This window comes from Phragmites australis, chromosome 14, assembly GCF_958298935.1.
Source record: "Phragmites australis chromosome 14, lpPhrAust1.1, whole genome shotgun sequence".
Taxonomy (NCBI): domain Eukaryota; kingdom Viridiplantae; phylum Streptophyta; class Magnoliopsida; order Poales; family Poaceae; genus Phragmites; species Phragmites australis.
Genome location: NC_084934.1, coordinates 14,779,034 through 14,801,935, shown reverse-complemented (window position 1 = coordinate 14,801,935; position 22,902 = coordinate 14,779,034). Strand labels below are relative to the sequence as shown.

At 44.8% G+C, this 22,902-nt stretch overlaps 1 protein-coding gene across 4 annotated transcripts; it reads right to left on the bottom strand.

Annotated features, from left to right (window-relative positions):
• Positions 1 to 8,502: 8,502 nt before the first annotated feature.
• LOC133891261 (protein PHOSPHATE STARVATION RESPONSE 2-like) lies at positions 8,503 to 17,973 on the bottom strand. Of its 4 annotated transcripts, none has more exons than XM_062331968.1 (10): positions 17,782 to 17,973; positions 17,119 to 17,133; positions 16,435 to 17,031; positions 15,071 to 15,272; positions 14,918 to 14,994; positions 14,793 to 14,832; positions 14,637 to 14,685; positions 13,756 to 13,825; positions 9,069 to 9,273; positions 8,503 to 8,978 (listed from the first exon to the last, which is right to left on the bottom strand). In XM_062331968.1, exons 3-10 carry the CDS (start codon positions 17,029 to 17,031, stop codon positions 8,962 to 8,964), a joined length of 1,257 nt encoding a protein of 418 aa, XP_062187952.1. In that variant the 5' UTR covers positions 17,119 to 17,133; positions 17,782 to 17,973; the 3' UTR covers positions 8,503 to 8,961. The 4 variants fall into 4 exon arrangements, with proteins under 4 accessions (XP_062187952.1, XP_062187954.1, XP_062187953.1 ...); XM_062331970.1 differs by having other exon boundaries at positions 16,435 to 16,952; positions 17,050 to 17,133; positions 17,782 to 17,972; XM_062331969.1 differs by having other exon boundaries at positions 16,435 to 16,684; positions 16,781 to 17,133; positions 17,782 to 17,971.
• Positions 17,974 to 22,902: the final 4,929 nt, after the last annotated feature.

The window sequence follows — 22,902 nt, the reverse complement described above, 5'->3', positions numbered from 1 at the left end:
TGCAAGAAAATATTAATTAAAAAATCCTGAAAACACTGTTCACTAGAGTATCCGGGTTGGTCCGGATACTCCGAGTTGTACAGTTTTGGAATCTCCGGGACTTGTACAGAAACTAGCTCGAAACTAAAAATAAACAGCGCCTAAAGAGTTCTAGCTCAAACCAAATGAAGTCGTGTGTTCCAAGTGATGATTCCATGTAGATCCACGAAGAACCTATAATCATATTTGTTTCCTGAAATTCGGATTCACCACTATGAATCCTACGTCTCCGTTGAGGAAGCTTCAACGAGCCAGGCCTCTTTCAACCGCTTTCCTCGATCCACTAGCTTTATCTCTTCCCTTGCAGAGGCGAGATTGACCTTCACAAACTTTCCCGCGGCTCACCACACGCGCGGGAGCTCGCAGGGCAACATCTAGCTGGCTAGGAGGCTTCACCTCCAAGAGTAACAAATGCTTCACGAACTTCTTACCGATGAACTCAAGTGCTCAAGATTGGATTTAGCTCACTTGCACTTAATCTTCCAATCTCACAACCCAACTCACTTTTCTTCTCAAATTTCTCACTAAAATGGAGTGGGAAGGAGTTCTTTTGGCTCTAAAAATGTTCTCTTTTGTGCCCTTGCAGCAGCCCCAAAGGATGCAAGTGAGGGGGTATAAATACTCAAACCCCAAAAACTAGCCGTTACAACACTTTTTTGTACTGACCCGGAGTTTCCGAGTCAACCCGGAGTATCCGGATAAGCTAAAGAAGGCAAAACCGAGCACCCAGACTCGGAACTTAACCCGGAGTATCCGGGTCAACTAAAAAGACCCAAACCGAGACTTCTCCCCGAAACCTCACCTAGAGACTCCGGACAATCTGAATAATCCGGGTTAACCCGGAATATCCGGATTCAGCACAGCTAACCTTCAAAAAATGACGATAACTTTTGATCCCGAAGTTTGATTTCGACGATTTTGGACCCTATGGAAAGCTTATTCGAAGGGCTACACATCCCAATTGAATTCATGACCTCAAACATATTTGATCAAATTAGAAACACTCTAAAACCCAATTCAGACACTTTCACACTTTCCACACTGGGATTTCTAAAAGGAACTCTCACTTGGGTTTGGTTAGAAACTATTGAGCACTGAGACACGAAAATTATCTCTACATTGCATCCCTCTTAATAGTGTGGCATACCTATATTCAAATTCAAAGATAAAACTCATTTGAACCAGTTTGAGCCTTTGAATAACTTTCAAGTACTTCTTTTTTCATTCAAACCTTAGGGTTGCCAACTTTTATATATTCTTCACTCCATCTTTTCTTAGTTCTTCACAAGATTGATGCGAATCACTCATAGGTTTTCATAGCCTCATACGGTCTATTAGCGCAAAGCCTTCACTCGCTCTTCACCACCGCCTTGGTCCTTCGGCGTCAAGCCATTTGCTTGCCCTTCACCATAGATGATCCATCGCAGCCGAGTCTTGCTTGCCCTTCACCGTCTTGCCATAGAAAACCACTTTATATTCGACATCTTCAAGGATTTCATTGTATCAAATATAGAGTCCACTCATGTTCTTCACTCTTGGCATATATGATTTTAATTCAACTTATGGCTTCTTATGGATCCTAACCTCATCTCACTCTCAAGCACAAAACACATGGGTTACTCCATAAAACCTAATTGACAACTTTTGTACCTTAAGTTACTTGATCTCCACACGTAACTTATTAGCATTCATGCATATTGTCAATCTTAATATAAAACCTAACTCTACTCATTTTCAAGCACATAGCACATGGGTTAGTCCATAAAACTCTATTAAAAATGTCATACCTTTAGTTACTTGATGTCCACAAGTAACTTAATCTTCAAGTTTATTGCCAATTTTATTGACTTTTTCCTTCTCCTTATGAGCATCACTAAGAGCTCAATGACAGCGATGCATTTCTTTTGTTCTCATGGCATTTCTTAGGAAATCCATGATTCATCACTTATGCATCTCCCGAGCATCACTTAGAGCTCATTCATCTTGATGCATTTTGAATCTCCCTATTCACCTAGAGCTCATGCATATCTCTCAATGCATTACCTATGGAACAACCTACTAACAAACTCAACACCATTATTAGTCCATAGGTATTGTCATTAATTACCAAAAACACACATAATGGCTAAATGCACTTTCAGATGTAAGGGTTGAGCTGAATCCCTTTTGGCAAGAACTTGTTTTGATGAGCCAAAAATTTCAAGTGTGCATTCACCGCATCGAGGAGCTCAAGACCTATGGCCTAACTACCTAGGATGTGGTGATGGACTTCACATGACAGCGTCTCAACATGTTGAAGGCTCGAGTTTAGCTAGCTTGGATGTATTTGAGGCCTAATGATCCAACTAGGGACAGTTCTAATGGTAAGCTTCATCAAATTCATCCTCTTTTATGAATCTTTCACTTGAAAGGTCTGAGTGCAATAGCCTTTCCTACAAATCTGACGTAGGTGGCTGTAAAGAAGAGGGTGAAGAATCTTCTTGACAAGCCCCCTATAGACGATCAGGGGGACATATCGATTGCCATTTGCAATGTGCCGCCTAATGTAAGGGGTGAAGAAATCTGGGTAAGAATCCACTCAATTCCTTGTATTTTTTCCTATTATGCTTCTAGGTTGTGGTTGATTCTTAGTCACTGCAACTTCTTCCCTAGTTCGAGTTTGGTTATGGGAATGTTCTAGCTAGGTCCGCTAGTTAAGGATCCAAAAGCATGGTGAGACCTCGCTTGGCCTCGGATGTTGCGCTCTTGGCTTGTGCCATGAAGCAGGCACAAAAGGTAACCATGACTCGCCAAAGACTTCTAGGGTAGAGGAGTTCAAATATCGACCTTGAGGATGTAATTGGTCATGATTTCTCTACCTTGGCTTTGGCTCTACATAGGGAGTGTCCATTTATCCAGTTTTCTCTTAATGACATGATACTACTCACGAATATTTTTAGATCCCTCATGAATTTTTTCAAGAGATACCCAAATCTTCTGAGCATTAGTCAGATTGTGAAATCTACTGAACACATATTTGCTATTTCCCTCAAAGACAATGTTTCTAGCCATTTTTTATTGATTCCTTTCCTTTTGCTACTTCGACGGCCTTCCACACATCAAGATCAATGGTGGTGAAGCCTATTTTTGTAGCACAATGCTCTGATACCAACTAAAAGGATCAAGACACTCAAGAGTGGTGTATTGAGTTTTAAAACTTTTTCTAATTCTAGAAACTAGTAGCTAGCAAGCAAATTAAACAACATTAGTCTAAATGTGCTCTAGTTTTGGATTTGACTATCCAATGCTCAAATGTAAAGAGGGGGAGAAGGAAGGCTCAAATTTTTTTCCTGAGGGGCCTAGGAGTTGGTACTCATCCCCTAGTCCTCGTTGTAGCTGCAGGGGTCTAGCTCCTTTCTGATCTACACAAGCACCAAATGCTCTCTAGTGGTACTCTTTCTTTACTTTGGATTGGTGGATTCCCAAACCAGTGCATCATCACTAGCAAGATCAAACACTAGTAAGCCATCTAGGTGAAGCCAATCACTAAGAGTAACAAGCCAAAGACCTCACTTGACCTAATGTAAGCCAAAGCGATAAGTGGATGCACACTAGCTACTCTTCTAGCACTATTGTGTTTTTAATCTTTAATCAAGGGAACATGCAAATCACTCGAGTACACTAGCTACTCTTCTAGCACTATTGTGTTTTTAATATTTAATCAAGGGAACATGCAAATCACTCGAGTGCATTCTTCTTCCTCTTGACTCTCCAAGATGTATATGAGCTTACCAACCAACCAAGAGGATCTTGACGTAGCAGGTGAAATGGTATTTATAGCCCCATTGAAAAACTAGCTGTTACTATTCATGTACTACAAAAACCTAGGTCATTGTATGATGTAGTGGGCCACTCTATGATGTGTTGGGTAGGAATCTGACATTTAGAACAACTAACCGTTATTGTTCCATACAACTCATTGTGTGATGCGATGTGGCCATCGTAGCATTCGATGACTATTCATCTTGGATCTCCAAGGTTTTCCCAAAGTCTCTAATAGTGATGGATGGTACACGCATCATACGATGACTTAGCTCTGGACCTCCCCGAGCTGCAACCTCTTTGCAACATAGGGACGGTGCATCGCATCAGGCGATGACTCACATCACCGCATCAGTGACTTAGCCTTGGACCTTCCTAAGTTGCAACCTCTCTGCAATAAAGGGATAGTGCACTACAACTTTGGCCACCACATCATGCGGTGACTTCAAAATTTGAATCTCTAAGAAGCAACCATTTTCTATGCATTATCGCATCATGTGGTGACTTTAAAAAATCCAAGGATATCCAATTCAGTCCAATCTTTATCCCTTATTTTACTTCTTCACTTTCCTCGGCTTTAACTAAGCTACCTATTGCTAGATTCAACTAATATACATCACAAATACCTCTCTAGCTCTAACTAGGTCAAGTTACTATCCTTTACCCTTTTATAGCACGGCCAAAGAAAAGCAAAGAACATCTACTCCTAAGGACAACCACAACCCTTTGTAACACTAAGAGCTAAATAGTCCTTAATATTTGTGCATATCCTTTGACAATCACCATGAAAACCGATATTGGGGCCAAAAAATCTCAATAATCATCACCATGACATAACTCTTAATGATCCTTTATAAAACAAACTAGTCACGATGATTCTATTATCATTAATCACTAAAGCTCAAATTAGGGGTCTAAGTGCCTACAGAGGCTGAGTGGTGGGAGAGGGGTAGGTGGTGCGTGTGATGTAAATGTGTGGAGGTGGTGGCCGAGGGGAAAAGAGGAACCAAGTTAATTTGTAAATTTATTGGAGGTTTGTAAATTAAGTGTGATGGATGTGCAACATCATCAGAGCAATGTGGGTCATTTGATCTAGGCGGATGGAAAGCCAAGATCGTTTGTATTAGCCAAACTCATGCTTGTTTCTAAAGTTTGACTGTTTGTTTGTTTGTTAAGTATTATCAAGATTGTATGTATGAAAATTATATAAATAGATTTGTCCTTGAAAAGCTTTCATAAAATTACAGTTCTATTAGTATCATTGATATAAAATTATGAAAAGTAGCGATGGTCAAAGTCTGGCTTAATTTATAGACAGCAAAACGTCAAATGAATAGGAACCAAAGAAGCAATTAATTCCAGCGGCGTGTACACGAGAAACCGATACGTCGCATCGCAAAGACAAGGGGACGGCTCGCTGCGTGGCCTGTGGAGTGTAAAGCCAATTGACCAGGCAAATGACGTATCCCCTCAGCAGTCAGCACCATGTCCATGTGCATGCAGCTTGGTGGACTGCTGACTTGCGAACGCACCGATTGAGCAGGCAGAGCTCCGCAAATGCGAGACGTCATGGCCCATGGCTGATTGGCTGCAGGTGCAATGGCGTAGCGGGCTTATCCGGCTACGTTGCCGATTCCTTGTATTTGCCATGTATAGTACTATATATTCTCCACTCCGATTGGGTTTGTGCTGTACGATCGGTTGTGACATATGATCCCCTGTGACTGTGACTATATCTATCGATAAACGGAACGGAGTACCACACAACGCGTGGTGTTTTACCAGTTTGTTCTTCCTTGTGCGTACAAACTACAAATTACTCCATGCATGCCTCGCCGAAGGAGGCACGGGCGCCGCCGATCGTCCTCCCGTGGCTCGTCGCGCCGGGCAGCAAGTTGTACAGTGCCTGCGCTTCTACTGGCCGTTCTCAACAAAGAGCCTGTACCTGCGCCACTCCCAGGGCCCTCGCGGCGGGAGCTTAGAGTGCTCCGACGCTGTCGGCGACTTTAGCGATGATTCACGCGGAAGCTGCCACCCCTTTGCCTTCCCTGCCTCCAAACATATTCCGCGACCGCTGGCGATCAAGCGGCATCGTATCTAACAACGGCGCTGTCCTGTCTTACAATACGGTTGGCCATCTCGCGGTGGCCATCCTACGGCCTGGCCAGTGGCGACAGTACCGACTGGGAGTACCTGGACGTGGTGGGCGACCCCGACAGCTTGTTCTTGTCTCTGGATATCCACACCCGCCACGTCGCAGCGCCGTGCTCATCGGGCGTCCTCCCCGCAGGAGCATGCGCCATGGTGAAGCTGACGCCCGGTTAGTGCTGTGTATCGATGTCTTGGACATGATACCGCGCCGACAACTTCCAGCAGCGGAGGCGCCGGCTTGGCGGCAGCGGCGTTGGGTGGAGAGGGAGCGCACACGTGACACCGACGGTGTGTGCCTCTTCCTTGGTTGGAAGAGAAGCTTCGCGGTCGATGCTCGACGACGACCTGCCTCTTTTACATGCCTCCGCCGCGGCTATCTCCATTGCCTTCACAAGGAGCGCGTTGACTGTGCATGCATCAGGATATCATGTTGATATGTGTATAAATTTTTAAAACTACCGGAAAATAATGAGAAAGAAAAAGGAATCAGCGTCGCCTCTTGAGACGACTCGGGGCGACCCTCCACCCCCTCACCCAGGGATTAAAATTTCGGTGGTGAACGAAATATTTTATTTCGGAATTTTCTTCCACTCACATTAAGGACCCACGGAGCATAGGACGAAAAATGATTGAAATTTTGGTGAAATTTCGCAAATTTCAATCTTTTGACCGATGAACGAAAAAAATTATAAAACGAAATTGAAATCCCTGCCCTCACCACAGCGGCATCCTCGGTGCAGCCATCGCCGACCAGCAATGGCGCCAAGCGATAGCTGTCACGGCTTCCTCCTCTCTCACTCCCTTCTTCTCCTTCGCGAGGCTAGGGCTCAGGTTGCTAAACTCAGTGAGTTCGTGGCGCACGCGGCGGTTAGATCCTCGGTGCGGTGTGCCAACTGACACTAAGATGCAGCTGGATCTAGCCACGACGGCTCATTATGGCGGCTCGACAGTCTGGCAGCCAGATCCCCCCCCCCCTCACAGCAGTGTGGCACGGCGGCCCATAGGTGCGAGGGTTAGATCCGCGCGCCAGATGGTGGATCTGCTCTGATACATCCGGATTCGATGGGCGGCGTGTGTGGGTGGCTGGAGTGCACGTGTGTGGCGCCGCCCCCGACGATCAGTGGTTGCAGAGGTCGCAACGGCGCTGTTGAGGCGCGTGCCAAGGCGCTCGGTGGGCTGGGTGTGGACGGCGCGGGGTGCAGCCGTGGAGCCTCGCCTTGCCCAGTTCTGTGGGTGGGTCGGTAGCGCTCACCGTAGTGCGGGCTAAGAGTGGTCGGCGTGGTGCGGCACGGGTTGTGGAGGGTTCATTGCAGGTGCGCAATGATGGGGGTCGGTGTCCCCTTCGGCTTGGGCATCGGTTGCTACCGGTTGCCAGGAGCTATGCTGTGTATGGAGGCTGGTGATACGTTGGTGCGTTGGAGTGCGCTTGTCCAGCCACGTGCTGTGCTTGGAGTGGCACTGCCCGCTTGGTTGCGTCCCTTTATGTCTTCAGTTGCCCTCAGCCCCTCAGTGCCATGGCAGCTCCTCCCCTTGCCAGATTCTCTTCCTACGCTCTAGCCTGCAGGGAGCGTCGTGGCGTGAGAGGGCTTCGGGGCGACACGTGCTCGTGGTGGCTAGATCTTCAATTGGGGGTTGGGTGGCCCGAGCGAAAGTCTTGCCCAGTTTTTGGCTTGGGCTGACGATGGTGGCACCCTCGGGTGCCGCTTCCTCCTTGGAGGTGATTGTCGAAGGTGCTCCTCCCTTGTTGTGGGATCTCTCGGGTGAAAACCCTATCAATGTCGGGACAAGTGACGACGGTGTCTGATGCATCGTGACTCCCTAGAGGCGTCGCAATGGAGGATCTCACACTGCGTACAGGTGACTGACAGCTTGGTTATGGCGGGAGCTTGCTTCAGCGGCGATTGTGACCACACCGGTCCTCTAAAGGGGCAAGTTGTTCGGTGGAGTCTCTGCTCTGTTGGTGCTAGGCCTTTCTGCCCATGGGCGACCTATGTTAGAGTCAGAGCGCCGACGAGCTTGACAACGATGACATGCGTTTGCTGTGGATGGGAACATGGGTCAATCTACACAGAGGTTGCGTGTGTTATTTTACCAATGTGTTAGGGTGTTTGGCTTTGGTTGTCAAGACGATCAAGTCATTAGGTCTTTCGCCGGTTGATCCTAAATCAATCGTGCAATCGTGAATATTTTCAGATTCAATTTCTCTTATAAACAGAGTCAGCTCTCTTTTCCTATCATAATATCGGCATCTCTATTGCCATCCTTTCCCAAAAAAATGTGTATAAATTTTCGATTGCCTATCGGACTAATGCCATGATTTCAATATTCATAACGCTGCACAGAAGTGTACTCTGTTCACAACTAAGGGGAGCATTCAATTCATTTTGGTTATGTAATCGGTACTATCCGTAGTAGCATCTGCATTCACGGAAAAATATAATCAATATGGAGTCATTATCCCACGAGCAAAATTCTCTACCACCACAAGCATCAACATCGAACCGAAGATCATATGCAGACTGAACCGAGTGCAGTCCATGCTTCTCATACAAATGTAACACATCATTGATCATATTTGGCACCATGGCAAATTCTAAACAAGAGGTGCTAAATATTATTGTAAATACTTGGATCAGCCCATAATCAAATGCCTAGCAGATGCTACAGATCCCTAACAAAGGAGAAAAAGCAAGAAGTCAAACCCCCGGACAGTTGTGCTTGCGCTGTCTTTTGAACCCTAGATCATCCACGTGACACGGGATTCATCGGTACCGTGATGGTGGGTACTGTACAACTAACGTCTAGTTACAGGCACTTGGCCAGGCTTTGCAATGTTGTTCATAGCAATACTCATCTGTTCCTTCGAAAAGACAAAAACGACTTGATTTAAGCTTGCCATGAGTCAGATCATCAAACCCATTTCATGGCCACTTAGGTCCGCAGGTTGGAGAGAATTGCCTTGCATCTTCATTAGCTATCACCTGATTCTGAAACAAAAGGTCAGAACCATCAGAAATCTGTGCATCATAAAAAAGCTGGTATCACCACAAGCCAAAGCCTTTCATAAATGTCCATACCTGTTTGCTTGGTTAGTCCATTTTGACTGTTTTCTGTAACTTCCTTCACAGTTGAAGATTCTGGAAGATCAGAAGATAACTTTGATCCTTCTGCTGGAGTTGAAGCATCCAGCGCCTTGTCTGTCCCAGGAATGCACTGCTGCTCGAGCATCATCTGAAGGCACTTCCCTTGTTCCTCAATTCTAAGCTGCAAACTTCTTTGAATCTGAGTGCAAGGATGGAACAAACGTGAGGGTAAAATTCAGCAAGGCACAGTATGTTGCAGACAAGGTTACTAGCCAGTTTTGGGGAACATAAAAGGACGACATGCCAGTACAGGTTTGTGGTTTGTTCCCACTAGAAAAACCAGTCAATCAGGAAAAATATTGGACTGTCTGCTCGCTCAAATTTGAATCTGAACTGGTTATCAGCAGGGCTGTACAAGCTGCTGGTCGTGCTAAACTGGTAGGCATGCTCTTTATTCCTTCTAAGCTTATTTTTCTTTCCTCCTGAATTCACGCATACAGTTTTTTCACTAGAGAAAACCATTCAACCTGTTCAAACTGTGGTAAATCTTTGAATTGGAGCATAACTCGAAATTAAATGACACATTTAATTTATATTCCCAAGAAAGATCTTTAGATAAGAAGATATCTTGACAGTTCTGAAATCATGGTACCACTGGGATTTCCAGGAAACAACACACTTCCCAAAAGGAGAAACTGATCTTCTTTCACAAGGTCTTCTCTCTCCCATTCAGTTTCTGTCTATGCAGTGACAGAGTCACTTTGGTGAGGCGTAAGATTCTCAAGATCCAAACACCAAATGCGAGTTCAAAGGATTTTGGTTAAAAAAAACAGAAATTTGAGAAACTCAAGCTAAAAAGTTAAATGCATCTCATTTACTAAACCTCAGTACCTGACCTATTTCTTCTGAGTGCTGACCATTTTAATGCTGTCAACAAACACAGTCTTCTAGCCTTTTTAGCAGCATTTAGTAAATGGGAAAAGTTCACTTTACTACCCCAAAGTATAACGAGAATCCACTTAACCCCCTAAAGTATCTTTTGGTCTACTTACCCCCATAAATTTGCAATACCGGCTCACATCGCTCCCTATACTGGTTTCGCTAGGTGGTTTTAATGATGTTGAAGGTTGTATTGCCACGCAAATTGCAACATCTCTTCAACCATGTTGTGCACCATGTCGTCATGAGCTCTATGCTCATTATCAACACCTTCCACGTCGTTGCACCACCATGTTGTGCTCTTCAACCATTGGCGTGGCTTCCACCACGCCATGTAACAGATCGAGCACGTCATGCACACGCAAAAGGGTGCAAACCACCACATCTTATGTTTGCTGGTGTGCCAAGAGAAGGACGAGCAGCGGATCAAGGAGCGAGGACGAGCAACTCAGCAACCATTCCGTACAGCCCTTCTTCAAGTAGCTCCTGAAACACCTGGAGTGCTCTTGCATGCTAATCATGACACACTACATAGAAGATGCTAATTAACTGCTTGCATGCATTCGGTGTAAAGGACTAAGAATTGTTTATTGATTTGGTATGAGTTTGTGTCTGTCTGAGTGAGACAGAGATCAGCAAGAGGCCGGGAGGAGGTGCAGCTCCGCGTGGGGAGCAGCAACAAGAGCACCCTGACGCCCTCCCCCATCTTCCTCTGCAAATCCGTGGATGGTAGCCACCGCCTGAGCCCTTGCATGAACGTCCGAGGAGAAACCAGGAGGAAAGAGAAAGAAAAAGATCACATAATATGGCAGTTCACATGGCAATATATACAACCTTCCACATCATCAAAACCACTTAGCAAAACTAGTATCGGGGGTGATGTGAGCTGGTATTACACACTCAGGGGGTTAAGTAGACCAAAAGATATTTTATGGGATTAAGTGGACTCTCACAATACTTCAGGGGAGTAAAGTGGACTTTTCCCTTTAGTAAAAGTAAGCTGCGACAAAGTTTGGCAACAGGGGAAGTTGGCTATGCAATTGCGAAAAGGAAAAACAGAGAATCAGATGAAACATTTTGAGAGGATGGGAATCTATGGCAAAAAAATACTAAGAATATGCATAACAAAACCCATGTGAGCTTCTCAATGTGGGAAAAGGTGATATACAGTCTTAGCCTACATCATTAGCTATCCTTGCTGAGATAGATAAACTGAATAAACTCATTTTTGTAAGCTCTTAGACAGTTTTCCCCCAATACGAATCATGATTCCCGTTGTTTCACATATCTGCTGAGCACCTTGCATACTGTGATCAAAATAGTAACAGCAAAAGTAGATGCATTTATGATTCATCCAGTAAAACAGCGACTAGGATATTGTGGATTGGATATAATCAGTTTAGATACTTAATATTAGAAATGCAATGTTTCAAAAATCGGCACACAAGGCCCCACTGACTACCACCGCAGGCCATAATCACTGGCCCGGGCATGCTAGCACAATGTTGGGAGGCCCAGGTCGGTACTCAGGCAGAGGAAGGGGAATGGAGGGGGTTTATCTGCTCTTAGTAAAGTATGGGCCCAGCCTTGATCCACTCAACCCGAGTATCAACCAATCTTAAAGAAACCCAAGACTATAAGCCCTCATCCGCCCCCAAAATTATTTGTTCCCTTACTAATGCCCGACGTGTTAGGATAAACACCGCCGACAAGATAGCCAAGCAGCGTCGGCTGCTAGGGGAGAAGGCTGATGTGAGGGAGAGGAGAGAGCCAAGAGAGGTAGGAGTAGATTGATAATTCTCTGCTTGATTGATCCGATTAGATAGCTTTATAAATAGAACTCCCAATGGAAAGTCGGTGACCGAATCCAACTCTATCTCCTAGCCGACTCTATCTTTAAATTGAATCCAACTCTATCTCCTAACCGATTCTATCTCTAATTGATGACAAATCTAATCTTACCTTTTAAACAACTCCTAACAAATCTGATCTAATCTTATCTCTAAATGCTATTTAATCTTTCCAAATAACTAACTAAAAGATAAAGCAGACGAAGTGCTACAGTAACACACGCTACGGTAACTGATCTAACATCGCTCCCTCCCTCAGCAAACAGCTCGTCCTCAAGCTGTGGTGGCAGCCATGGCGGTAGCCTTTGGCAGCCCCACATTGCTGCAACCTTTGGACTTGCCAAAACAGGGTGGGGTGCTACTGCAGCCACATTGGTCATTGCCATGGCACCCAATGTGCAGCCCTTCGTTGATGTTACCATCCGTTGCGACACCAGGGCCACTGCAAGTAGAGTGGACGTCAGCACGAACATCGTCTCCTACTACCCCCGCTGAGATGACGACTATTGCGCGAACACCGCCTCCTACTTCTGCAGCAGCGGCGACTACTGCACGAGCGATATCTCTTGCTTCGGTTGTGGAACGGTGTTGAGAGCTTCGATGAACCCATGGCGCTCCTGCTTGGGCTCGAGAAAGCCAGCAGGCAGTGGCAGTGGCAGCAACTAGACGATCTTCTTCACCGTTGAGAGGTGAGAAAACAGATTGGCCATCTACTGTTGTTGTTGGGTTGCTGCCGGTGAAGGGGTTGTTGTACTGGAGGGCATGCCACTTTGCAACGCAGCTAGCTGACTTGCAGGGTCCAACAAATGCTTGTCAAGCACCGCTAACTACAAGGACATGGCAGACACCTGTGAGGACATGTTAGCCATATGTTGCGCCAAATTTTCTGAAAGTCGGCTACCACCTTAGCCAGGGTGTCCATAGCTTGAGAGCTAGCGCCATCGCCAGAGTCGGAACCTGGCATCTCTAATACAAAATGTTAGGATAAACACCACCGAGAGGATAGATGGGTGGCATCGGCTGCTAAGGGAGAAGGCTGACGTGAGGGAGAGAGAATCAAGAGAGGAGAAATCCAAGAGAGGTAGGAGTAGATTTATAATTCTCTTCTTGATTGATCCGATTACATGACTTCTATAAATAGGACTCCCAATGGAAAGTCTCTGACCGAATCCAACTGTATCTCCTAGCCGATTATCTTTAAACCGAATCCAACTCTATCTCCTAGCTGATTCTATCTCTTATTGATAACAAATCTGATCTTACCTTTTAAATGACTCCTAACAAATCTGATCTAATCTTATCTCTAAATGCTATCTAATCATTCCAAATAACTAACTAAAAGATATAGTAGACGCAGTGCTACAGCAACGCAGAGCTACAGTAACACCCAAAACACGACACCTCTAGGTGCTAGTCAGCTCCCTACTGCCAACTGGCACCTAGCATAAATGTTAAGCTTGTCGGCACATAGTGTTTAAGGTTCGTCACCCAATGAACCAACTACTATTATAGCAATTCTGCCAAGAAAAGGTCTCCATAAAAAATGGAGGTTAAATTTTTGGACCACTATAACATGTTAGTACTTATTATATGTAATCCAAGAATTGGCTAAGTACATTTTAATGAACCAGTATACTAAATAGGTGATTATTTTTTTTGAAAGATGATATTACTTCTCTAATCAATACTAGTTCGAAATTAAAGTAGATCAAAGTTGTGGTAGACTAACAGGACAATAGGTTTGCATGTGAAAAGAAAATCAAGATCAGGCATTCCCTGAATCTAGACAAGATCAAGTATGATAAAATAACTTTATGTACCACCACCCCTGGATTTTAAACCCTGCTGCCCCTCGCTCCTTCTGAGACATCTAAAGCAATTCCTAATAATACCTCAAGCTGTTCATGAAGCCGCTTTTGAAGTTCTAACTGGAGACGAAGTGCTTCAGTGAGATCAAAACTCCTGCAGCACAATAAAAGAACTAATGCTCAAGACACCATAACAACAACTATGAAATTAGTGGATGGCCATACAGCTTGGCTAAAATGGTAAGTGTTCCGTATCTCAAAATGATAAACAAGAAAACAGACTAGCTGTTGGAATTAGACAAAGGCCAAATATCTTTTATTGTGGAGTGTACTGAACTTCATCAGATGCAACTCCTCCAGCACGATAAAGGAACTAATGCTCAGGACCCCAAAACAACTAAGTAAGTTGTGCATGGCCATACAACTTTGCTAAAACAGTAAGCTTTTCCATGACTAATAATAGTAAACAAAAACAAGACAAGCAATTGGAACAAAGGCCAAACAACTGTTATTGTGGAGGGCCCGGCACTGTTCATCAGATGTAGTTATGTATCACACAAAGAAACAGCAGAGAGAACACATCCAAGGAAAAATATAAAACTTAACTCACAAAGGAGCAGGGATATGAAATTCATGAATATCTGTTGGCAATGCTGAATTATTCCCAGCTTATGATGGCATAGTCAGCTAAACAGTGTTAAAAATAGTCGTGACTTACATTGATGCACAACAAAATGCCATCTATTTTTATCTACAAACTATTTGTTTTCTTTTCTTGCAAATAACACCAATTTTCGTTGCCATCATTCACATTTTTGCTAACAATATGATCATAATAGTATACAAGTTTCCAGATCAGGCATTTCGTATAAAAGAAAACTCAAGCTGTACTCAGTTTTCTCATTATATTGACATCAGTATAATCACCACAAGCTAAATCAGTTTCATGTAGGTTGCAGACTTACCCCTTTGGGTCAATAGATGGTATCTCTTCTTTTGATGCCACCTTCTTTTCTGAAGAGCATGAAAATCTCATATTGATGAACATGAAAAAACTCTTTAAGGAATTGCAGCAAGAAATACACAGAAACAGAACATATGGGAAGTGGAACAGGTCAGACCTTCAGATAATTCTGGTCTGTATCGAGCTGTTCTGTATTTCTGAAAATCAAGTTAACTCGAAATCAGATAGAGGACATATTTTTTTTAGTTCAAACAATTCCAGCAATACGGCTAAATAAGAGACCTGAAGATGACTTTTTACATGATAAATGGTCAAATTATCGGCCTTCATTAGCTTCAGCACGCCCTTAGGAGTTGCTTCTGTAATAATGTAAGAAAAATGTCAAAATGAATATATTCAATCATGAGAGAAAAGTTGTCTTTAAACAATACGCACTTTCACTGCCACCAAGTTGATTGACAGCATCCACAAAGCGCTCGTGAAGTTCAGGAGTCCATCTCATACGTGCCTTGGCAGTATTGCAGCCGGCACTGGGTGAGGGTGCCGCAACAGCCAAAGTATCTCCAGATTGAGACGAAACTGTTTGTTGGGTAGCTGATTGGTGAACTGAGATTGCCAATTGCGCAGGTGGTCCAACCTATGTGAAGTGTCAATAAAGCAACACTCAATGCCGTGTTTAAAACATATAGAGCTGATCAAATTCACATAAAGTTCGTAAACAAAGACTCAAATAGCATGGTGAAGTTAAGGATAGCAACAAAAGGTGACCCAGCCAAGACAAGATTGACTTCTACCTTGTCTGGAAATTGAACGTCGCACAAAATGACCTAAGTTTGACCCTGATTTCAACTTCAAAACCAATCCGAGAAAAGCACTGTAGCTCCACAAGGTTTGACATGGCATGTTCATAAAAATTGTGCATATTACTTTGTAAAAAATTAAACCGCTAGGCAACCAAGAGTCAAAGCCAATTCAAGCCAAGCAACTTGGCCATACTAGCCTTGCCTTTTGCAAATGCAAATAATTAAGCTCAGCAAACCTGGAGCCTGCTCGAATTTTCCTCAAGTGAAACTCCTAAATGCGAGCTTATATAAAAGCGAAGCTAAAGTCAGTAGTGCAGCTCGAAGCTTAGCTGGGACAACTTGAAATGGTTCTATTGACAACTCTAGATGCAGCTTAGTCATCATGATTGTTGATTGGGTATATGCAACTGAGAAAAATAGCAGGTAGCACCTGATGCATCATTTCATCTTGTGATGCATAATCTAGCATTTGAGAACTTTCTAGATGTCAACAACAACGTGGCTGTAAGGATGCCAAGTTGAAAACTAGTCGTTTAGTCAAGAGTCTAGTAGGGAATGGCTAATGTGTAAAAAACATGCAGATATTGTTTGGCTTTCAAGTCACTTCTAAGAAATGTTAGATCTATGATGAGGACCTGTATACAACTTACAGGGGTCACCACTATCCTGAATAGGAAAGAACTCAACAAGCTGTGAAAAGAGGAAGCCTTTTAAGACTTCCAAGTGTGCTAATTCGTGTACCATATACAATATACACAAGCAAACACAACGAATAATAAGATTGCAAAATACTTGTTCTGGAAAACAGTATGTATTTTAGAAAATCAACAATATGGTCACAGACTTGTCGATTCATCAGCTAGCTTACAAAGAACACAACAAGATGGGCAACTGTACAGTTAGGAAATACTTGACACAAATGGGAGTTCCTTTTTCAAAGAGCACCAGTACTTCTTCAAGCCCACCCACAAAAAATGGCAGAATCAACAAGCATACCTGTTGGGTTTCAGTAGAAGCTGGGTTATCAACAATGTCCTTCCAATCATCATTCATAAAATCAGTCCACCATTCACTTTGCTTAGTAAGGTCATCCGAAGCTCCAATGGAAGTGATCCCAGCCAAATTGTTACCCCCAGGGACATCACCGGAGTATCCGATCATGCTATCAACTGGATCAGGGCACCAGGTTGGTTCGATGTCTCTTGGAAAATCAGTTAAGGAAGGTTCAAAGCCTCCATATTGTGATCTGTAATTCAGAGACGAAGAACTTGCAGTACATGGTGCTTGAGAATTATAAGGATTGGAGTTCAAGTATTGCTCAGCATTCGAAACCGAAGAGAACCTTACAGCCGGGGGCGAACACAACGGCCCGACAGATCCAGTACTTGAGTGAAATTGACCACAGATAGGAGCAACAGTAGTCTGATGAGGTGATAGTGGGGTGCTCCTCAATTCTCTCTCCATCAAAACATTATGCGCATCAGGAAGCTTTGGGAAGGTATCATCCAGAGAGGCTGGTATAGTAGGCAGAGATGTTGGCACAGTTACGGGAACTCCAGAATTGTAGAGGTGGTTGGTAGTTAATCTCTCCATCTACAAATGCTCACAAACCTCAGTTACCACCGACACAATGAATATCCAATATCCTTTCTGGCTTAACTTCTGAAGTCTGCTCCTCACCTAGGATCAACGCATCTGAAATAAAAATAAATAAAAATCATGTTTATCGTGACGAAGAAATCTTTGACCACATAAATTGAAGCATAATCTATAGCAGGAAACTGAAAAATTGCTCCTTTTGAAGAATACTTATGTGTAGCAAAAAATAGTAAATTGCACGTGGCACCATCCAAATTGACTTGAATTGCACAAAACACCAGTTCATAGGTGCCAACATGCAGGGGACGAGCACGACCGTGCCCGCGGTCAAGGAGACAACCGATTTACTCGGTGAAAATGGCGATTCTACCCCACAGCACTGCAAAATATAAGCCTAATAGTATCTCCATCTTCCTCAGAAATATACCCTACATCAAAACTGAATCGCACGTCGTCCAAATCCTCTTACGCAAAAAAAAAACTTCTTAACACTAGGCATAAGAATCCAACTTATCAGCTAGTAAAGATAGTAAAGACAGGGCCACCTAATCGAGAAGTCTACAAATTCCACTAGCCCACGAGCCCATGCTCCCTTCGAAGAAGTCGCACCTCGTACCAATCCATCCAGGCCAATCCAACGATACGGAACCCAACCGGACCGAACAGAATCGAGTCCTGATCCTAACCGAGCGAGGAGACGGGTAGCTCGAATCTCAGGCGGAAGGAGCGAGAGAGATGCCGTACCTCACCACCGCCGCGGCGGCGCGTCGCGAGATCGGCGGGTCGAGACTCGAGACGGAGACGGAAGAGCTGGCGAATCGAATCCCTCGCGTCGCCTGGCGTCCAGCAGAGAGCGAGCGAGCGAGATGAGATGTGAGGCGGAGGGGGGTGGGGGGGCGCGGAGAACGGAGGCGGCCTTTCGCGTGGTGGACCGCCGCGCCTCCCCAGGCCACAACCCCCCGCAGCCGAGCGCCACGCCTGACCGACATGTGGGGCCACCCAGCACGGGACCGGGGCCGCCGTGGGAATGGTAGAGGAGGCGTCGCGTGGGTGGGCGAGCGCTTTGCTGCGCTGATGGGAAACGATTCTTGTCAACTTGTGGCAAGGGCAGCCGGTGGGCCGGGTCCAGGGGGCAGAGCGTGCACCGGTGGGCGGGGAGGGGAGTGTGGGGTTCCGTGGCAGTGGGTGCTGGCGCAGGGGGAGGTACGCCTTTTGGGTTCCGTCTCGGCGTCCACAATTGGCAATTTGGCACCGAGGAGGCCGGAGGGGAGGATCGGCAAGTCGTTGCGGCCACGTGGAAGTGGGCCTCCACCGGTGATGCTTCTTGGATGGGCGGTTGAGGTTTTCCAGCGCACACGAGCGCCGCCTTGTTCCATGGATCCGAGACGTGACTTAGACCCTAACTTCACGTTAAGATGTAATGATAAAATAATAATATTGTGGAACGACGTATCTCATGATATAATTTTCAAGTAACAAAACTAATAAAACAATTTTCAAATAACAAATATCTATAAGTGGTCAAACTTTACAAAGACCGTATGAATTAGGGTTGTAATAATTATTAGCTTAGACCCTTACATGGCTGATCCAGTGTACCAGAGATCTCAATTAAGGTTGACTAGGTGCAGCACCAGCTCTGAGAGGGTCGAGCGGGACAGCCGCCTTAGGCCCCAAAATTAAGGGGCTCCTTTTTATATACATATGTATAATATATATATCTAATAATCTACATGACAACAAATATAACTATATCTAAAATAGTAGTTAGGCATAATAGTCCGTAAAGTAGGACGCATGTGGTCTGGTTCCTTCGACCTATAAAAAATCAAGTGACATGTATATTTGGTTGTTTGCTTATTTCGTATTTTCTTCTGTCCAATTAGTCTAGTTTTCTGCGTTCCGTGGAACCACGACTACAAGGTGTTCCATATGCCCACAGCTTGATCGAGGACAGGCGTCAACTATTGCCATATGAGTTTTCGTCGCTGGTTTTTCTCCTTTATTATTTTTACTCCACCTCAAATGGATCCGACTCTTGCTGAGATTGTATGTTTGAAATATGAAAAAGTCCTCGCTCGCTCTGGCGATCGATGGGCCCGACTCCGTTGCACGGTACGGGGGCGGCTCCCGTGTGCATCCAATCATCGTCGTCATAAAACTCGATCGTTCACGCTACCAATCATCGAAGCATGCAGCCGATCAACCACGAGCAATTGAACCTAACCGTTTAGCAGTAAGTAGCTACCTCCCAGCGCAGCGTTTGTGTTATGGTGCTGGCACCTGTGAGCATATAGCTCCAAAGCCATACTATGGCTGCAAACTACCTGCTGTATGTACCGGTGAGTAACTAGAGTTGCACGTAGCAAGTTGTATATAGACATGTAGATACAGCTGATCGAGTGAGTATCTCTACCTAGCTAGCATGTATTAACGCAAGCATACGTGTGTATACTCTGATCTTTCACAATTTTATTCCCGCGAGCATTTACGATAATTTGTTCCCGCAAAGCATTTACGATAAGCTGGAATAAACTAGAATACATTTGATTATTAGCTGAAACAATCTAGAAGACATCCGATCGGACGTATTCCAAGTTGTTCCAGTTTACCGTAATGGACGTATTTTAAGTTATTTAAGCTTATCGTAAATGCTCACGAACTCTACTCAAAATATTGTCTTTGCAATTGATATATTAATATTTCAATGTTTATGTTTAATATAGCCCTATTTTTAGTTTTGCTCCAGACCACTGAAATCTCAGAGTCGGCCCTGACTAGGTGAGACTTGATATAGGGTTCAAGAGAAGGGGGTTAGGGTTGGAATTTCTTTCGAGCTATGATAGTTAGTATATTTTCTTTAGTTGATCCAACTATCTTATAGTTTTGCACCAATTTTCTAAGGTGATATTTAAAAAAGTATATTTGGGTTTATACCTCGTTCAAAATAAATCATTGGATGACACTGAATTAAGAAAATGTTGCACTCCATTTTTTGAAATATTTTTGGAAAAAAAATGTTAGCAGAAATGGCTTTCTATGATTAGTATAGTTATGACTCGCATGTTTGTTTTGCAGATAAGGTGATAGATGATGCATATGTGTGTCCAATAGTAGAATGTTTCTTTCAATAGCTGATGCTTAGAAGTGTTTTGTCGTTGCAGTGTGTTATAGTTTTCTTATATAGTAACACTTCAATATGAACTAACTCAATATAGTAGCTTGTGTTCTTACAGTGTCCTAAAAGTTAGCTCTGCAATACTGTTTGTATTCAAATTCAGGGCCCTTACTTTGATTTGTCCCAAGGCGCCCCTTGCTACTGAGATGAACGCCATGGAACAAACAGATAGGCGGGTGATTTAATAATGTATTTGAATCATAATTGGTAGTTTATCCTCCTGGATATGATATTGAGTGGTGATAAGATAAGATGGCTAGGTTGCAAGGTGGCTAGGGGCTAGCCACCGAGCATGCTGGCTAGATGAGTATGGATGACTCGTACGTTTGAGTACAGAGGGGTGATTCTTGTGTCTAATGAGTGTTGACAGGAGTGGTTTTTTTGCATGTTTAAATCTGGGTTTGCGAGACCTCTCCTTGTTCTACTTTGACAAACAAATGGTATGGATAGGGCATAAGCACAGTAAGTCATACTACGCACAATAGTTAGACGAGGATCAGCGATGAAGACTACAAATATTGTCCAACTTAGGTCAGCAAGTCTTGTTGCTTGATAGAGGTTGCCGTTGGGCACAGTGGTGGATTCAGGGGTAAGCCACTTGCTCCCCGGGCGCACTTGGGAGCCCTTCAAGCTTCCCACCCTCTTCGAAATTTTTGGGTGTGAAAGAGAAAGAATAAGTGTTGGGACCGAAACCTCAGACAATGTGGACCCCGGGAAACCGAGATTGAAGGAGCCAAAAATATCGAAGTGGTAGCCTATTCTTCGCCGTCGTTGCCTTCGAGCTCCTCCTCCGGGACTGAGGCGTCAACTCCAAGAGTGCCCCACCGTCGAGGAAAAGGGTTGATGAGCCACGGCGGGCTACTTGACGCGAAGGCCATAGCGCCCGAGGCGTTCAAGGCTTCCTCCTTCGAACCAAGCACCAGGGAGTTCAATGACGCGAAGAAATTTTTTAGTACTTTCGTCCTCCCCGAGCTTGAAATTTCGCTCGCCTGGAAGCCCGTCAGCGAACTTTTCGACGCTTCTGATGTGGCAATTGCGAAGGTATACCAGTATATTCCATTATTATCATCGTTATTATTTTGTCCTTATGGTAATTGCTCATATCCATGCGACGTCCCAGGCTTTGCTTATATCGCAGGCTTAGCGCAAACAGGCAGAGAATTCTAAAGCTCACGCCCGGAGTGCAGACGCGCAGATTGATATGCTGCAGAAGCGTGCTGAGAAAGCCGAAGGACAGAAGCGTGCTGAGAAAGCCGAAGGACAGAAGCGTGAATTTTCACGCCGAGCGAGAGAAGCTGAGTCACGCTTGGAATAACTTGAGAAGGAACTCAGCGCCCTTCGCTCGGAGAAACAAGTGGTCGAAGAGGAAGTCAAATGCTTGCGCCAAAACCTGTAATCCTCTGAAGCGCAAGTATGTGACTTGTAAGCGCTTTACGCCACAGAGAGCGCTAAGACACAGCAGCTGCAAGGAGAGCTGAGCGAGGCGAAGGCTCTCCCAAAGATGCTTTAAACGCGCTTGGGGAGCTTGAGCTGAAGGCTGTCGCTGCGTGCGAAGCTATCAGCAATACCTTCGAAGGTATTGGTGCCTCGACGACGCCCCCAACAGTCGACATTGTCGGGCTGGGCGGACTTATAAGTTGGATCTGTGAAACTAGCAGGAGCCTTCTCCCAACCGCTCAGCTATATGGCGACTTCTGCGCGATGGTTGCCGCCTGGAGTCTTGTCCAGTCAATTGAAATGATGGGCTACGACCATCATATTGCGCTTCAAAAGTCTACCTTCCGGTACCCGACGGACATGTCAACTTCGGCCATCACGAGGGTGTCGAAGACCACTACCCGATTGTTTACCACCAATTATTGGTGCAAACACGATCGTGAGCTCGCCCTCCGAGAGGTGGAGATCAACCGCCAGCGAGTACGTTGCTTCATATCATTGGTTTTGTTGTCTTTTTGGTCGTGCACTTTTTTTATGAAATATTTCTTTTGCAGGCGAAGGCGAGGGATGATCCCTCATCTAAAGCTACAACCGCGGCGGCCGAAGAAACAGGGAAGGTGGGATGACTCAGCTTGAGGCGTCATTTTATTTATTGAGTTTTCCTTATATGATGGGGCGATGTATTACACATTGACGATGTAATATATAATATTATATTTGTTACAAAATGTTCTTGACTTGTTGCGCTCCCTGCGCAGGTCCTCCCTTCTACGCAGGTAGCCGAAGAGGCTGTCCCCGTCACCATGATGAGGGACAATTTTTTTTGTCTTGGTCTTGCTGGGAATCGTTTCGCCGCCATCATCCCGATGTTGAGTTCGAGCGGTACTGGCATGTGAAGTGTAAGGCGTACGATGCCATGAATACTAGGACCAAAGCATTTTGGAAATCTTTTAGCCCTTCGACATTAGTTAACCACCGAGCTAAGCGCAATTTGCGTCGTACCGCACGCGGAGACGTCGAGGGTCCGCCTATGCTCCTTGAGCCGAAGATTGAGCCCGAAGACGACGACGAGCTCCCACTTCACCAGCCATAGCTTTGCTATCGCCGCGGTCCCTCTTCGCAACTAGTTGAACACACCGGAGGCGAAGATGATCTTCGAGCGCCTCCATCGGCTTCGACTCATGTTGGGTCCCCTTTGGCCCCAACCATGCATTTTCATGCAAGTGAAGGCATAGCCTTTCAGTTTGCTT

What these genes read in the sequence shown, in the direction of transcription:
- LOC133891261 (XM_062331968.1), bottom strand. Translation starts at nt 17,031, where the DNA reads ATGGAGAGATTAACTACCAACCACCTCTACAATTCTGGAGTTCCCGTA. An exon ending in CAGACCAGAATTATCTGAAG is followed by an intron (nt 14,686 to 14,792) that starts GTCTGACCTGTT and finishes CATGCTCTTCAG; the next exon opens with AAAAGAAGGTGGCATCAAAA. An exon ending in CCATCTATTGACCCAAAGGG is followed by an intron (nt 13,826 to 14,636) that starts GTAAGTCTGCAA and finishes ATTGTGCTGCAG; the next exon opens with GAGTTTTGATCTCACTGAAG.